The 13,246-nt window shown below is 70.4% G+C and overlaps 2 protein-coding genes across 2 annotated transcripts; both read right to left on the bottom strand.

The window, feature by feature from the left end:
- Positions 1 to 4,147: 4,147 nt before the first annotated feature.
- Positions 4,148 to 6,787, bottom strand: DOHH (deoxyhypusine hydroxylase). Its single transcript, XM_040537312.1, has 5 exons — positions 6,658 to 6,787; positions 6,047 to 6,393; positions 5,681 to 5,757; positions 5,311 to 5,548; positions 4,148 to 4,589 (listed from the first exon to the last, which is right to left on the bottom strand). Exons 2-5 carry the CDS (start codon positions 6,318 to 6,320, stop codon positions 4,279 to 4,281), a joined length of 900 nt encoding a protein of 299 aa, XP_040393246.1. The 5' UTR covers positions 6,321 to 6,393; positions 6,658 to 6,787; the 3' UTR covers positions 4,148 to 4,278.
- Positions 6,788 to 8,415: 1,628 nt separating this feature from the next.
- LOC121060007 (protein ANTAGONIST OF LIKE HETEROCHROMATIN PROTEIN 1-like) lies at positions 8,416 to 11,445 on the bottom strand. The gene is made up of 2 exons (XM_040537311.1): positions 11,254 to 11,445; positions 8,416 to 9,768 (listed from the first exon to the last, which is right to left on the bottom strand). The coding sequence occupies exons 1-2, from the start codon at positions 11,398 to 11,400 to the stop codon at positions 8,650 to 8,652; spliced, it is 1,266 nt and encodes a 421-aa protein (XP_040393245.1). The 5' UTR covers positions 11,401 to 11,445; the 3' UTR covers positions 8,416 to 8,649.
- Between the last annotated feature and the right edge of the window lie 1,801 nt (positions 11,446 to 13,246).

Raw genomic sequence — 13,246 nt, 5'->3', positions numbered from 1 at the left:
GTTTTGGGGGAAGAAGAGGCAGATTTGGGGCTTGTCGGTGTTGTTTTGGAAGAGCGGCTTCACGCAGCAGGGGCAGGATTTGCCCGGTGGGTGCAGATGGACGGACGGACAGAGGGACGGGCGGGTGGGGGCCTGGCCAGACGGACGGAGGGGGCTCATCTCTCCCCGCTGCCCCCCACATGCCCAGGGAGTGCCGGGTGCCATAACCGGGTAAATATTAATGCCCTTATCGCCAAGACCTTGGCAGCGGCCGCAGGCGGCTCCGCTCTGCCTCGCTCTGTCCTCAGGGAGAAAACAGAGGGGGCAGCACCCATGGGTGGGCTCCGCCGGGGCCCCCTCCCACTGCAATTCCCCGAGGGGGTGAAGAATCCCTGGGGACGTGGGGATGGGGTCCCCAGCGAAGGACTGGGGGGGGGGGGGGGGGTCCAGGCCCCGCCTTGCTTTAAGGGTGGGGGTCTGCACGGAGCCCCCCCCGCCCACGCTGCCCTCTCCCAGAGGCTCGTGGGCGCTTTGCTCCCGCTCAGACCAGCTTTGGGGGCACCCGTGGGCGCTGCCGAGCCCTGCCCCATCCTGCAGGGCCTGGCTCTGGCTCTGGCGGGGGCCTCAGCACACAGCCGGGTGTCTGCCTGTCCATCTGTCCGTCTGTCCGTCTGTCTGGGCGTCTCCGTGTGTCTGTGCACGCCCGCGCTCACGTGCAGCGGCGTGCGCCCAGGTTTCCGCGTGTGCACGCCCGCGCCCCGAGGGTCTGCGCCCACGCCCGGGGGCACATCTGTGTCTGCGCCCCCCCAGCGCCCGCCTCTGTGGCCTTGCGTCCGTCTGTGTGTCCTTGTGTCCGTCTGTGTGTCCGTGCGTCCGTCTGTGTGGCCGTGTGTCCGTCTGTGTGGCCGTGTGGCCGTGCCCGTGCCACGCCCGCGTGCACCCATGCCGATGGGCCAAGGTCGGGGCGCCCCAGCAGGACGGGGAGCAGGGGGGTTATTGGGGTGCAGCGCAACGGCAGCCCCGAGACGCGCGCGTTGGCACCACCGCGGTGCGGGGGGACGGGGATGGAGCCGCGGGGAGGGGACACGGGGGCTTCGCAGCGGGGTCCCCCCTAGAAAAACCTCTTCTTGTGGGGGTCGGCGAAGGAGATGGAGCCGCGCGGGGCGGCGGAGAGCAGCCCCAGCGGGATGTCCATGCCGGGCAGCGCGCCGGCGCCTTCGCCCTGCGGCCTCTCCTCCGGCAGCGCCCCGTCCTCCTCCGGCCACTCCACCTCCAGCACGCCGCCCTCGCCCATCACCGCCTTCTCCTCCTCCAGCTTGGGCCCGAATGCCCAATCTGCAGCGACAAAGACGGGGCCGTGGGCAGCGCGTCCCCGCCGCGGTGTCCCCCAGGGGGGTCCCCAGCCCCGGAGCAATGCAGCAAAAACCTGAACTGTGCGCAACAGGCCTCGTTCTGTGTTTACCTGGGGAGAAAAATCCGCCCCTTTGGCCGGCGGGGTCCTGCCCCGTGCCCCAGCATCCCCAGTGCCCCATTTCCCCTCTGGGCTGGTTGGGGACCCCCTCGCCCCCCCCCCCCCCAGCCCCACGAGGACCCCCGTGGCTCAGCCCCGTGTGGCCCCCCCCCCCCCGCAAGGACTCACCGGCGAAGTCGTGCACCAGGTCCTTGATGAGGTGGCCCACGATGGCGTACGCCACCACCAGCACCAGGCTGGCCGCCATCACCAGGTAGACGACGTAGCGGGGCAGGCGGATGCTGTCCAGGGCGGGGGGCTTGTACTCCACGTAGAGCACCCCGTCCTCCTCGGGGGGGGACTGCAGCAGGTGCCGCGGCACGGCGCCCCCCGGCAGGGCCATCGCCAAGCTCCCCCCCCAGTGCCCCGGCCCGGAGCCACCCGAACCTCCGCCACGCGGGGGGACGCAGGGGACAGGCGGCATCAGGGTCCCCGAGGCTCCCCCGCGGCCCCCATGCCCCCCGCGCTCAGGGAGCCGCTCGGCCGCCGGCGCGGAGGACAGAGCAGCCGCGGGAAGGAGCTTAGCGCCGGTAATCCGGGCACAGCCCGGGCGAGCTCAGCATGGGGGGGGCAAGAAGTGTCCAAGGTGGCTGGGGGGGGGTCCCCAAAATACCCCCCGCCCCCCTCACGTGGCGCTGCAGGTACCCGCGTCCCCTTGTGAGCGGGGAATCGGCTGCAGCTGGGGAGTCCCCAAAGGCAGGGAGGGGAGGGACACCCCCAGCTCGGGCACGCTCCCCCCCCCCGCGCTAAATCCCCCTGCAGGCCCCGAATCCCCCGAGCAGATGGGGCCAAGTCCTTGACGGGGCCCAGCGCTGCCCGAAAGCGACGCCCTCAGCACCGGGGCTGGAGGCCAGGAGGGGGCCCGCAGCATTCCCGGCACCCCGGGTCCCGCCTGGGTCCCCCTCCAGCACCGAGTGCCCAAAAGACCTGGAAAAACCCCAATCCCTTCCCGGGGTGGGATCGCCAGGGAGGGACGGAGGCGCCTGCGATGCCCGCGCCGGAGCCGGTGCCAAGGCAGGGCTCGGCGCCCAGGCCCTCCTCCCCACGCACGTCCCGGCTCTGCTGCGCCCAGGCCAGATCCCGGCCGCAAAAATGCCGCTTTCGTTCCAGTTCGGGCTTAAAAGGCATTTGGAGGAGTTGAGGTTTTTTTGCAGGCAGGCGGGAGGAGATGGGGGGGGGGGGGGCAGGGAGAGCAGAGGCAAAAATTTGGCATCGCTCCTGCCTGGGCTGCGTGATTCACAACTGGAAAATCAGTGCCGGGAAGCAGGGAGCAAGGGTTGGAGCAGCCCGGTGCGATAACCGGGGCCGAGCACGCCGGGGAGCGCCAGGCACACCGCAACCTGCGCTCCCGTGGGGCGCCGACAGCGTGGCACGGGGGGAGACGGCGCGGCCCCCGCCCCACGTCCCTGTCCCCAGCGCCCACAGGGGACACGGCCGGGCACGGCGGCGCCCCAAGGCCTGGCGGTGCCGCCCCAAAGCCGCCTGCCACCCGCGGTCTGCGCAGGGCAGAGGGGGCGAGGCGAGAAGCCGCACGACAGCCGGCGCCTCTGCACGGGTGTGAAACCGGCGGCTGGCTGTCACCAGCGCAGAGGAACCGAGGTCTGGCAGCTGGTGGCCCCCCTCCTCCGTGTCGCGCCCACGCCACAGCGCTCAGGCACCCGTGTCTGGCTTCTGGCGACCAAAATCGTGGTGCCACGAGGCTCCTGCCACGGGGTGCTGAGCTGGACCAGACTGGGACCGCGCTGGGGCTCCCCGCTCCCTCCTTCCCCCGGCACAAAGCCCTGGGGCTGCCGCAGCACCGGGGGAGCGGCAGCTTTGGGGACTGAGAGGATCGAGCCCGAGTGACTCACGCAGAGACTTCGGTCAAGGGGAGAGGCGCCGTCAGCAGGAGGCTGGCACGGACACCCCACGCGGCAGCACCGCGAGGACTCCGGGCACGGCTCACCCCATGGGGGGTCTTTGCCCGCGCTGGGCCCCCCCCCCGTGCTGTGAGGGCAGCCCCAGGGACCCCCAGATGGGGCCGGACCCCGCGGTGTTGAATCACGGCTCTGCTCACGCCGGTGCCCACGGCCGGTGCTTTATTTCCTCCCAGCCCCGCGCGCGCCCGGGGGATTTGGGTGCTGGGTGCTGGCAGCAGGCGGCAGCCGCCGCCCTCCGGCTCTGCTTAAACACGGGGGAAGTCCAGGCAGGCTCTGCCTCACCCCGTAAGCCCTCACTGCAGTGCCATTCCCTGCAGAAAGAAAAACCGTGGCCAAATCTTCCAAGCCTCGCCACGGAACAAGCCCCATCCCAGGGCAAAGGCTGCTGCAGCGCAGAGCCAGCCTGCCCCGACAGGAGAGGCCAAACCCACGGCGGCTCCTCCGGCGCCCCAGCAGCTGCGGAGGGAAGGAGGGCCCCGGCTCGGCACCAACACCGAGGGCAATGCCGAGGCTCCGCGCAGCTCCAACCTACAGGAGCGAGCGCCTGAAGCCAGCCCCGACCCCTCCGGCGAAGCTCAGGTGGGGAAAGCAGAGCCCGCGCGCCCCGAGCTGCCGCGACGGGCTCCGACAGGCAGCGAGAGCCCACCCGCTCCGAGCTCCGAGCCAGGCTGCGGGCAGGGGAAGGGGCAGGTCCAGGAAACCGGGGGGGCAGGGGGGGCAAGTAGCAGCTCAGCCTGGATTTGGATGCAGAAGGCAGCTGTAATGGTGCCAGAGAGCAAATCCAGTTCCGCCTCCGCCGGCCGGGCACGGAGCCGTGCCGGCAGACGGGGAAGCGCGCCCGGGGGAAGGCGGCGGCGCGCCCGGCCGGGCTCAGGCCTGCAGCTTGCAGAGCCCGTCGGCGTACTGGAACTGGGAGCCGTTCTCGTACTCGTACATGTCCAGCGCCACCTCGCAGCTCTCCCGCACCACCCGCTCCTCGTCCCGGGCGAAGGCGCGCAGGGTCTCCAGGCAGGAGGGGCGGGCGATGGCGCCCAGGGCCTCGGCGCACTCGTGCCGCACCATGGGGCTCTCGGCGCGGCTGCGCAGCGCGGCCGTCAGCTGCGGCACGCACGCCTCGTCCTGCATCTGGCCCAGCACGTAGCCGATCTCGTGGCGGAAGAGGGCGCTGCCGGCCTGGAGCCCTGCGGGAGAGGAGGCGAGAGTGAATCCCCAAAGCTCGCCGGGGTGCCGACCCGAGGCCCCCCACCCAAACGCTGCGGGGCAGGGGGAGGCGCGGGGCGGTCGGATGGGGCTTGGAGCCCGCAGCTGCCTCTCCCCCGGCCCGTGGGGCTCTGGGGGCAGGGTCTCACGCTCCTCCCTCTCCCCGTGTTGCCCCGCCACTGGGACTGCAGTGCCCCGCGCGTGTAGCAGCCCGCCCGTGCTGCAGAGGAAGCCCTGCGGGACTGGGAAGCTGTGAGACAGCGAGACGAGGTCCCAGAGCCCTGCACACCTCGTCCGATGGCACGGGCATGCCCTCGGCTCACACCAGGTGGCCAGAAGGCACCATCCACTTCCCTGGGGCTGCAGAGAGGGACCAACAGGGTCCGGGGCTGCGCTCTGCCCCTTCCCTGGCCAGGACACATTCACACCCTTTCCAGAACAATCTCCGGAGCCCAGGATGAGGCTGGGTGGCCTTGGACTTTCCAGGGCGGACAAAAGCGGGTCCCCGGAGCCAGGAACCACCAGCTCAGACCGGCAAATCCCACACCAGTTCTGGGCTGAGTCCTCTCTGCAAGCAAGCAGGGGGGAAGGCAGCGCTAGAAGGAGCAGCTCGAGGAGCCGCACAGCTCTGGATTTAGGCGAGGCCGATCCTGGATTAACCTGCAGAGAGGAGACGGCGGGCGGCCCCAGCCGGGCCCTTACCGTCAGCCAGCGCCAGCACGGCGTCCCGGCCGCCCAGGTTCCGCAGGGCGAACATGGCCCGGTAGCGGTCGAAGAGCGGGCGCCCCTCATCCAGGAGGGCTTCGCGCAGCTTGGCCACGTCCGTCTCCTCGGCAGGGGGAGCGGGATCCACCGACTGGTAGGGGCTGGCGCCCGGCTCCTCCCCGTGCTCCCGCAGCCACTCCAGCCTCTTGACGGCCAGCTGGCACGTCTCCGCCACCTGCGGGGACGAGGACGCGGGCCTGGATGCGGGACGGCCCCGAGCAGCGCTGGGAGCACGCCCCAGCAGCGAGCGCCTGCTGCTGCTGGCATGGCTCCGAACCCCGCGGAAACGCCACCCCCAGAGCCTCACCTCAACCACGGGGTCCTCCGAGTACTGCTTCAGGACGTCCAGCACCTCGGGGTTCCCAATGGCGCCCAGGGCTTCACCTGCGGGAAGGAGACGTCAGGAGGCGGCTGGGGTGTCTCAGGGAGGTGTCGGGGCGAGGAGAACCCCGCCGTGCTCCCCGGCAGGGCCTCGCCCCGCCCCGCAGGCCTGACGCCGACCTCCCAGACACCGCGGCCGGACAAACGAGCACGGCAACGGCCCGCGGGGAGGCGAGGCCCGGACAACCGGCCCGGCCGGGGGCCGCGGGCAGGCGCTTCGGGTTCCCCGAGCCGTGACGCGGGCGGGGACACGCGCCGGGTTTCAGCACGCCCCCCTCCCGCGGCGCCGTACCCGCCTCGTGCCGGACCATGGGCTCCTGGCAGGTGTCCCGCAGCACGCCGAGCAGCACGGGGATGGCGGCTTCGTCCCGCATCTGGCCCAGGCAGTAGGCCAGCTCGTGCTTGAGCAGCGCCGAGCCGTCCCCGAAGGCCCGGCCGATGCAGGCCACGGCCGCGGGGCCGCCCAGGTTGCGCAGGGTGAAGAGGGCGCGGAACCGGGCGGGCAGCGGCTGCGCCGCGTCCAGCAGCGTGCGGCCGATGGCGGAGACCTGCTCCTCGGTCACCATGGCGGGGGGCTCCCGGTCGGTCGCTGCTCCGGTCACGCTCCTCCGGTCTCTCCCGGTCACGCTCTGCGGGCTCCTGCGCACAGGGAAGGGCTCAGAGGGCCCCGGGCTAACGGGCGAGCTCCCGCCCCCCGCCCGGCGCACGGAGCGGGGCCAGGCCCCGGGAGCGGGCACTGCGGGCAGGGCCCAGCCCCGGCTCGGGGCCGGGACCGGGCGAGGGAACCGGAGCCGGAATCGGAGCCGGGCCCCGCCGCGGGCCGGAACCGAGCGGGCGGGTCCCTGCGCCGCGCCGGACCCAGAACCGCGCCGGACCCGCACCGGCGCCGGGCCCCGCACTCACCGCGCGCCGCCATGCTGCGCCCCACGTGACCGCGCTCGGCCGCTCCCACCCGGCGGTTCACGCGCAGGGGGAGCCGGGCCCGCCCCCAGCGCGCGCGCGCACGGCGCAGCCTCCCCCCCCGCCCCGCCCCGCCGGGTGGGAGCGGCCGGGGGAAGGAGGGGGGGGGCGGGGGAGGAGGTCGGCGCTGGCGCATGCGCAGTGGCGCGCGGGGGGGCGAGTCGGGGCGGGGGTGGGGCTGGGGAGCGCCCTGGGGCCACGAGGCAGCCGTGGGGGGCGGGGGGCGGCCCCACACGGCCTCTGGGCTGCGCCCCAGGGCTGCCCCATAGACCTTGGGCTGCCCCAATGCCCCCCAGGGCTGCCCCATAGCCCCTGAGCTGCCCCAGTGCCCCCCAGGGCTGCCCCACCGCCCCTTAAGTCTTCCCCACAGCCCGTGGGCTGCCCCAGTGCCCCCCAGAGCTGCCCCATAGCCCCTGAGCTGCCCCACTGCCCCCCAGGGCTGCCCCACCGCCCCTTAAGTCTTCCCCACAGCCCGTGGGCTGCCCCAGTGCCCCCCAGAGCTGCCCCCCGGGGCTATCCCACGGTCCCTGAGCTGCCCCGATGCCCCCCAGCGCTGCCCCCCGGCCCCAGCCCAGCAGCAGCAGCAGCCTCCCCGTTTCACCCCCCCCAGGCGGTGCCGTGCACCCAGCCGTGGGCCCTTCTGCTCCCAGCGCAGCCCCCAGTCCCCGTGGGACTCCCGGCATCCCTGCCGCCAGCGTGCGGGACCCTCCTGCAGGCCCTGCAGGCCAATTCCCACCCCCCTGCCGCTGTCCCGAGGTGAACGCGCTCCCCATCGCGCCTTCCCAGCCGCCCCTCTCCCGGGACCCCGATCTTCCACTGCTCGGCCCCACCGGCGTGAGGCGAACGGGGGGCGCTGAGCCCCGCGGCGAGGAGGCTGGGAGCAGCGCTGCGCTCCCCCGCTCCCAGCTCCGAGGCGATGCCTCCCGGCTGCTGCTTTTGGGTTGCAAAACACGGACGTGAAAATCGGGCAGGCTGCAAACGGGCCCCGTCCGACGCTGACGGCACCGCCGGCGAGCAGCCTGCAGCGCTCTGGGTGCCGGGAGGGTGAGGATTTGGGGCCGGGGCCAAGGCGGGGAGGGGGCGGCTGCCCTGCTGCCTCTGCTCGCTGCTCCCCAAGCCCAGGGGCGGCAGGCCCGTCCCCGAGGGAAGGCTGGCACGGCCCGACGTGCCCGTGCCGCTCCCCCGCCTACCACCTGCAGACGAAATGCTGAGGAAGGTGTCTGCGCGCCGGCAGCCGGCTCTGCCCTGGCACGGCGAGGCGAGGCGGCGTGCCACGGGGCTCAGCCGCCGCGCGATTTCTCAGCCGATAGCGGGCAGAGCTGCGTGCTGCCCTGCACGCCGGGGCTGGGATCGGGGCTGGGAGGCGCTGGCACAACCAGCTGGGCAGCGGGACGGGGCGCAGACCCCCCCAGCGCAAAGCCCCAGCTGAGCAGAGCCAGAGCTGGGGGTTGCAGGTGCAGCTTCCTTCCCCACCGGTGCCAGCCCCTGGCCAGTTGCTGCTCTGCCCCCTCCTTCCCTTTCCCTCCCAGGCACGTTCACACAACAGGATTTGTACCTTCTGGGGGGTTCTGCCTTCTTCGAGTGCCCTCCTGAGCTCCTCCCGACGCGGGGGCCATGGCACAGAGACCTGCTGCAGCCAGGCCCCGTGAGGAGCCGGCGCTTATCCGCACCAGGACAACCTGACGGCCCTCTCCCCAGCCAGACCGTGATCCCCGCTTTATTTACACAGCACAGAGCGCGTCACAAGATCGATCGGATCCCAGGAGAGAGCACGGGGGTGAAATACATCCCGCTGCCTGCACCCACCGAGGCAAAACCAGCAGGAGCCAACGGGCCGGTGCGGCAGTCCTGGCCGAGCAGCCCGGTACTGCCGGGCCAGCGTCCCGGGGCGTCCACCCGAGCCCGGGGAGGCGCAGGGCCGTGTCCCCGCCGCCGTCAGCCCTCCCCGCAGCTCTCGAAGTACTGGCACATCAGCTCGCGCACCTGCTCAGCCCGGCCGTCCTCCATGGCGGCGGGCGCGGGCTGGCAGGGCTTGGGCAGCTCGGTGGGCTCGGTGCCCTCCAGCCACTCCTCGTTGAAGGGGTTGTCGTGCGCTTCGCAGACGTTGTGCAGGATGCAGCAGGCGAGGACGAGGGTGGGCAGCAGCTCCAGGCTGCAGTCATCGCACTTGAGGAGGATCTGCCAGCGAGCCTTCAGGCGCAGGAAGGCGTTCTCGATCACGCTGTGCGCCCGCTTGAGGCGGTAGTTGAACTGCAGCTGCCGCTGGGTGAGGTTCTCATCCTCCTGGTAGGGCTTGAGGATCCAGTCTTGCAGGGGGTAGGTGGCGTCGCCCAGCAGCACGTACTTCTGCGCCTTCCCCATGAAGTGCTTGGGCGGGTTGGGGCACAGCCGGCCCTCCTGGGCCAGCACCCACAGGCTGGAGCTCTCCAGGACCGCGCTGTTCTCCATGCTGCCGGGGAAGGCGGTGGAGACGTCCCAGAACTGGCCCAGCCCGTCCACGGTGGCCTGGGTGAGGATGGAGTGCCAGCCCTGGCCGTTGCAGTAGTCGGCGCTGAGGCGCAGCGGGGGGTTGATGGGGATGTGGAGGCTGTCCAGGGCGCCGATGCAGTGCGGGAAGCCCCAGCGGGCGCGGAAGATGCGCACCATGTTCTCCAGCTCCTTCTCGTTGGGCAGCCGGAGGTAGAGGGGCTTCAGCAGCAGGACCACGGCGTAGCTCACCTCCCGCACACACGTCTGCACCGTGGAGGGCCCCACGCCAAAGAGCGGGCTCAGAGTCTGGTACTCCACGTTGGTGGCCAAGTGCCACAGGGCCACGGCCACCCGCTTCTCCAGGGGCAGCGCGGGGTGGAAGTGGGCGCTGTGTGGAGCCAGCCCCGGCCGCAGCTGGTTGCAGACGTAGAAGAAGGTCTCCCTGGACATCCGGAACTTCTCCAGCCAGTCCTGGGGACGGAACTCCTTCAGCACCACCCGCTCCCACCAGTCCGCGCCCCGGACGCTGGGCCAGGCGCGGGGGTAGAAGTAGCAGCTGGTTCTCCTCCGGCGAGCGATCAGGAGCTGCAAGGCGGGGGGGAGACCACGGGGGCGTGAGGCGGCCGTTCCCCACCCCAAACACCCCCAGTCCAGGTTATTTTTTCCCTCCGAGGACGCAGCTCAAGCCACCTCGAGGGGCGCAGGGCAGGGAGGACGCCCGGTGGCTCCAGGCTGGCAGAACCTGGGTCAAATTTTCCCGTTCCTGGGAAACCCCATCCTAAAGCCGCCAAACAGTGGCCGTGAGTCCGGACAAGCGGCCCAGGTTGCACAGAGGAGCGTTCTAGAGGAGGCTCCTTTTGGGGCGGTCAGCGTGCTTTCGCTGTGTTTGTACTTTCCGACGAGCATTATTCACTTTCCTGCAGCAGAGCCAACTGCAGGCCTGCTGGTTATTGAAGGGGCACCGAGCCCCCCATGCTCCTGGCTCTTCCATGGGAATTGTCTTTCTGTTTCAAAATGCTAAGAAACAGCTTTAAGCCAAAATGGAGCTTTTTTTTTTTTTTTTTTTTTGCCTTCCTCAGCAACTGCTCCAGGAAAGTGCGTTCACAGAGCTCCCTCCCAGACCGCTCGTCCCCACTGCCCAGTCCCCAGGTCCTCACACCCCTGTCCCGCACGTCCCATCCTTTGTGTCCAGGCTCACACCCCCCATCTGTTTTGTCCCTCATGTCCCCATCCTCACCCTTTGTGTCCTTGTTGACCTCTGTGACGCCCCCCCCCCAAGTCCTTCCTGTCTCCCATCCTTCACATCCAGGTATTTGTGTCCCACGTGTCCCCCATGTCCCATCCTTTATCTCCCCTTGCCCCCACGTCCTTCATGTCCCCCACCGATCGCATCCCATCTTCTGTAACCCGTGTCCTTTGTGTCTCCGTGCCCTCTGCACCCCCTGTCCTTCGCATCCAGGCTCACCCCCCCATCATCCATGCCCCCCATGCCCCCTGTCCTTTGTGTCCCTCATCCCCGCTCTTTGTGTCCCTGTGACTTTGTGTCCCCTGTCCCTTGCCCTTCCTGTCCCTCATCCTTTTTCTCCCCCACGCCCCCCACGCCCCATCCTCATCTCGCCATGTCCCTCTCTGACTGAATCGCATTTTTGTGACCTCTGTGCCCCGTGCCCTCTTCATCCTCTGTCCTTGGCGTCCAGCCCCCCAGCCCCATCCCCACCCTTTGTGCCCCCCGTCCCCACCCCACGTCCCTGTGACCCCCCCCGTGTCCCCGTAACCCCCACACCCCTGTGACCTCCCCATGTCCCTGTGACCCCCCCGCATCCCTGTGACCCCCCCCATAACCCCCACATCCCTGTGACTCCCCCGCGTCCCTGCGACCCCCCCGCGTCCCTGTGACCCTCCCGCGTCCCCGTGACCCCCCCATCCCCTCCGCACCCCCACCCCCCCTCCACCTCCCCGTCCCCCAGTCCCCTCCCCCCCACACCTCCCCCCATCCCCATCCCTTCCCGGTGCCCCCCCGTCCCCGCCGACCCCACCCCCGTCCCCGCCGCCCCCCCGCCCTCCCGGCACCGTCATGAGCCGTTTCTGCCGCTGGCTGTAGTAGTGGCGGAGCCAGGCCCGCCGCTGCGGCCCGTCCCAGCGCCCGGCCATGGCCCGGCGCCGCCCGCCCGCCCGCCGCGCCAGCGCGCCCAGCAGCACCAGCAGCCGCTGCTGCATTTTCAAATCGGGAGCCGGGGCCGCCCTGGAAGTGATCGGCCGCGGGGTCACGGAGGGACCGCAGGGGCGGATCCGCGAGCCTCGGCTCGGGGCCGGTCCCCCCCCCCCCCCCCCCCCCGGAGTCGTTTCGGAGCCCCCGGGGCCCCCTCCCGGGATAACGGGGCCGGGAGCGGCCCGGTGCCCCGCGGGGTCCGAGCCCCGGCAGCTTCCAGCGGGACCCGGACGGCGCCTGGGGCTGCTTTCACCCCCCCCGGGGCTGCTTTCACCCCCCCGGGGCTTCTTCCATCCCCCCGGGGCTGCTTTCACCCCCCCCGGGCTGCTTTCACCCCCCCGGGGCTGCATTCACCCCCACCCCTCGGGGCTGCTTTCACCCCCCCCCGGGGCTTCTTTCACCCCCCCCGGGCTGCTTTCACCCCCCCGGGGCTGCATTCACCCCCCCCCTCGGGGCTGCTTTCACCCCCCCCGGGCTGCTTTCACCCCCCCGGGGCTTCTTCCATCCCCCCAGGGCTGCTTTCACCCCCCCCCCGGGGCTTCTTCCATCCCCCCGGGGCTGCTTTCACCCCCCCCGGGCTGCTTTCACCCCCCCGGGGGCTGCATTCACCCCCCCCTCGGGGCTGCTTTCACCCCCCCCGGGCTGCTTTCACCCCCCCGGGGCTGCATTCACCCCCCCCCTCGGGGCTGCTTTCACCCCCCCCGGGCTGCTTTCACCCCCCCCCTCGGGGCTTCTTCCATCCCCCCGGGGCTGCTTTCACCCCCCCCGGGCTGCTTTCACCCCCCCGGGGCTGCATTCACCCCCCCCCTCGGGGCTGCTTTCACCCCCCCCCGGGGCTTCTTTCACCCCCCCCGGGCTGCTTTCACCCCCCCGGGGCTGCTTTCACCCCCCGGGGCTGCTTTCACCCCCCGGGGCTTCTTCCATCCCCCCAGGGCTGCTTTCAGCCCCCCCGGGGCTGCTTTCATCCCCTCCGGGCTGCTTTCACCCCCCCCCCGGGGCTTCTTTCACCCCTTCCGGGGCTGCCTTCACCCCCCCGAGCTGCCGTTCACCCCCCATGCCAAGTGGCTGCCGGCCGGGGTCTCCACAGCCCCTTGGGCTTTTGCATTGCTGGCTGACACACCATGACCTGTTGCACCACCCATCGTGATAAATACGTGCGTGTTTGATTTGTAGGAAAGCTCGAAAAGACACGCCGGGCTCAATTTTGGAGAAAACCCCACGACAGCAAAATAAAAAATGCCCCGATAAGCAACGTGAGCGCCTTGGCTGTGCCTCAGAGCGGTGCTGGATGCCCCCGTTCCCCAGAACCCACAGGGTGTTGGGGGTGTTATTTGTGGGGTCGTTCCCCCAACACAGGGTGTTCATGGGGTTATTTCACATCCCAAGGTCCCGTTCCCACACACGAGGTGTTCGGGGTGCCCACGGGGTTATTTCACGTCCCGAGGTCCCATTCCCACACACGAGGTGTTCGGGGTGCCCACGGGGTTATTTCACGTCCCGAGGTCCGTGCGGTGGCCGGGAAGCAGGGTGTCCCCCAGGGCACCCCTGGAGGAGAGGCTCTGGGCGCTGCATTCCCTCCCTTGTTTTTTCAGGAATGATTCGGGCCTCTTTTAGGTTGCCAGTTATTAGCTGCTTGTTGCTGCTGCTGTAAACGCGTCCTCAGAAGTGAGCTTCAAATAGATATTCGATTAATCACGGGAGGCCAAGCTGTGTTAATGACACAGCTAATAACGTTAATGACACAGCTAATAATGTTAATAACATGTGGCTCGCGTGCCTACGGCGTCTTGTGCTGCAGCAGGGAACCCGCGGGGCTGGGGCAGAGCAGGCGGGCGGCGGGCCGGGCGTTGGGCT

Source organism: Cygnus olor, chromosome 26, assembly GCF_009769625.2.
Source record: "Cygnus olor isolate bCygOlo1 chromosome 26, bCygOlo1.pri.v2, whole genome shotgun sequence".
Taxonomy (NCBI): Eukaryota; Metazoa; Chordata; class Aves; order Anseriformes; family Anatidae; genus Cygnus; species Cygnus olor.
This window is presented reverse-complemented; position numbering and strand designations above follow the sequence as displayed.